This window comes from Gekko japonicus, unplaced genomic scaffold, assembly GCF_001447785.1.
Source record: "Gekko japonicus isolate JY-2015 unplaced genomic scaffold, Gekko_japonicus_V1.1 scaffold33, whole genome shotgun sequence".
NCBI classification, from domain to species: Eukaryota; Metazoa; Chordata; class Lepidosauria; order Squamata; family Gekkonidae; genus Gekko; species Gekko japonicus.
In genome coordinates, this window is record NW_015174272.1 from 1,973,111 (window position 1) to 1,976,418 (window position 3,308).

Genomic DNA, 3,308 nt, shown 5'->3' on the forward strand with positions numbered 1-3,308 from the left:
GGGGGGGGGGAAGAGGCTTCTAACCGGCTCTGTGAGTCAAAGGGTGTGGGGGAAGGGCCCTTTCCAGGCCTCCTTTGGCCTTTCAGGGAGGGAGGGAGCCTTGGGGCCTGGCCTGGGGAGTCCCTAGAGGTTTTGAGGTGGGATTGGGGAAGGGAGAGGCCTCAACTGGGTATAATGCCACAGAGTCCACCTTTTAAAACAGTCATTTTCTCCAGGGAGACAGATCTCTGCTGCCTTGAGTTCAGTTGTAAGTCTGGGGGGGGGGGTTTCCTTCAGGCCCCCCTTAGAGGTTGCCAAGCCTAGGCCTGCCAGCACTTTAGGGTTTCCAGTTTCCCCCCCTGGCCACCGACAGGGGATTCTGGATAAGGTTGCCAGGTCCAGGCTGGGAAACTCCTGGAGATTTGCGGGAGGAGCCTGGGGAGGACAGGGACCTCAGTGGGGTACAATGTCACAGAGTCCACCCTCCAAAGCATCCATTTTCTCCATGGGAAGTTATCTCTGTAGTCTGGAAATGAGCAGGAATTACAGGGGATCTCCAGGTCCCACCTGGAGGCTGGCATCCCTCGGCAGCACCCTCTGGGTGACTTGATACCACCTGATTTGCATGACTCAAGTAGGCCCAGCTGCTTGCTACTGTTCATCAGCAGCCACCCTATGAAAGCTGGGTTGTTGTGCAGATTAAAAGTAGGAGAGAATAATGTAAGCTGTTTTGGTCCCCACTGTGGAGAAAAACTGTAATTTTCCTAGGTAGAGGCTGTGGGGGAGGGGTGTGGAGATGGAAAGTTGCAGACAGAGAGGCAGATAAAGGTAGGTTGGCTGTTGGGTGGGAAGGAAATTGTGTTGCCAACTCCAGGTTGGGAAATTCCTGGACATTTGTGGGGTGGAGCCTGGGGAGGGTGGGATTTGAGGAGGGGAGGAATAACAGATCAGTATAATGCTATAGACTTCACCCTCCAAACCATACATGGAGGAGAGAGAAAAAGAAAGAAAGAAAGGGGGGCAGAAGGAAGAAAGAGTGTGAGACAGGTAGAGGGAGACAGGAGGAAGCAAAGGTGTGAGGAACAGGATAACCATTCCGCAAGTTTCTTGCGGGTCTCCACTTGTCGTATCTAATTCTGAACCAAGTTATAGTGTGTGTGGAAAAATCCACACAATGAATCCAGGGACAGACTAGGGAGATTTTTCTACAAGCTTGAGGAAAGCCCCAGGATTGCAGGAAAATATTAAATGGAAAATAATACTTTGAGGGTTAGAAAACCCCCAGAATCAAAGAAGCAATACCTGCTTCTTTAAGAAAACTGTGTCACTGAGATCTTGTATGCTGTAAGATCCCAGTGGCCATTTTAGAGGTCGCTATTGATTCTAAGCCTTGGTTGGTGTGGGGCAGAGAGACAGACTGAAAAAGTTAAGGAGTGGGAGGAGGAAGAAAAATGGTAGAAAAGGAAAGCTGAAGGTAGGGAAGGGCAGATGCTGCCAGAGGGTGAAACAGAAAAAGTGGATGAGACAAAAGGAAATGCTGCCAGGGAGACACAAAAAGGAAAAGCAAGAGCAAGAAGGAACAGGTTTCCCACCACCACTCCTTGCAGGTCCCCTGCTTAAAGTCTAGTGTCTTGTCTGTCTTTTGAATGTGAAGTCCAGATGTCTTTCAGGATGCAGAGTCCACACAGAACTCATTGAGTCTTGAACATAGTGTTTCCACCAGAATGGCTGTGAGAGTTGAGTCTTGTCTTCTGTGACATGCCACAAATAATCTTGGTAAAACCTAATTGGGAGAGGATCTGGTAGATCACTGTGGATTTGGGGAGGGGGGGAATGGGGGCTGTGAGCTGGCTCTTGCAGCCTTCATCCTGCCATCAGCTGACTACACTTTCTCCTGAACTGAAGGTTAATTGGACAGTCTTTCTTTAGGGGCCTGTGCTGTGGCTGCTGCCTGCCTCTTTCTTTTGTTCCCCTCCCTTCTTTCTACATAGGTAGGCTCAGTCAGAAAGCCGAGTCCCTTCTCTGCTGTAGCTGAGCATCTCTGCAACTACTTTCCTATCTGCAGAAAGCAGAGCATCTTCGTAGGATTGACTCCAGAATTCTAATGCCTGGCAAATTAGTTGTAGAACAGCCTTAATTCCTTTTGCCTGTGTTGCCTTTTTTGTTTCTTTGTCTCTCTGGTTTTAATTGCTTATGTTCAGAAGGGGTTCTTTTAATTGAGTGTGGGGTGGTGTTGGGATTGGGTTATAGATAGAACTCCACAGTATGTTGGTTCATGGGAAGGTGATGTGATCTGTGATACTGGCTCTCTTGGGAGGAGACTCTTTTTTTAAAATCAGAATACCATTGAGGGGAGAGGGATTGTTGAAGTTCTGGTGTCTGCTTTTCTTTTGTTGGACAACAGGCATTAAAAGAAGCCTCCCAAAAGATACATGCAGGACTTGATTGTTTAAGCCTATGTCACAATCAGTGTGCTGTATCATCAGCAGCCCAGCGGGAAAGAGTAAGCTTCTTGTGTTTTCTGCCATTTATTTGAAATGCCTGTCCATAGTATGGTGTACAGCTGCAAAGGGCCACTGCCTCTGGAAAATTATTTTAACCATGCTAATTGGTAGGGAGGACATCTTTCCTCAAGCTTCTAAGTTCCTGCAAGCGTTGACTCCCCATGTTCTGGTAGGTTCCCCTCAGTAGGGTTAGCCAAGCCATAGTGCTCTGGGGTTTTTGACTGCAGCTTTCTGACCTGTCATCTTTCTCCACAGAGTTGGTGCGGATGGTTCTGAGCGGCTGAAGACCACCACTGGCTTCTCCTGTGGAAATTCTCCTCCAGTTTATCCTTAACAGTTTTGTGCCTTTTTAAGCTGTGTGTTGAAAATGCTTTTTGGTTCCTTCTCCAACCTGTTGGTTTTGTTCTTGGGTGGGGGGGAGGCAGAAACACTATCTGAAGAAGGGTGCTCCTCAATCTTTGTAGAAGTGCGGAGATTGATCTAGTGGCCACCTGGCTTTTCTTGCAGTACTGTTTCTTTCCAGAAGTGTTCAGCAATTTCTCCCTCTCAATTGCTTTAATAAACTATTCCTAAAGTGTCTTGCTAGTATTGTTTATTAAATTTTGAGTTCCCAGAGTTGCAACCAGAATGTTTTTTGGGGGGGAACATAAAACTAGGCTTCAAGTGAAATTTAGCTGCTTAGAGGGGGGACTCCCTGAAGCAATGGAAATAGCTGTGGAATAGGCTCCCATAGTTTTCTGAACAAAAATTCCACTTGTTTCTGTGATATATAAATGTTCCTGCAGATTCTTAAAGACTGGCACCATCTGTCCAATAAGGCTGAAC

The 3,308-nt window shown here is 47.3% G+C and overlaps 1 protein-coding gene across 2 annotated transcripts in view; it reads left to right on the plus strand.

The window, feature by feature from the left end:
• LOC107120921 (myosin light polypeptide 6) overlaps positions 1-3,091 on the plus strand; it is a 17,462-nt gene extending 14,371 nt beyond the window's left edge. Inside the window, exon 7 of one of the 2 annotated variants that reach the window (XM_015423708.1) lies at positions 2,739-3,091. Coding sequence is in view for 1 of the 2 variants with exons in the window: in XM_015423707.1 (XP_015279193.1) it covers positions 2,739-2,767 (29 nt within the window). In the remaining variant the exon portion in view is untranslated. The remainder of the gene's footprint in view (positions 1-2,738) is intronic. The other variant, XM_015423707.1, reaches the window with a different exon arrangement.
• The last annotated feature ends 217 nt before the right edge of the window (positions 3,092-3,308 follow it).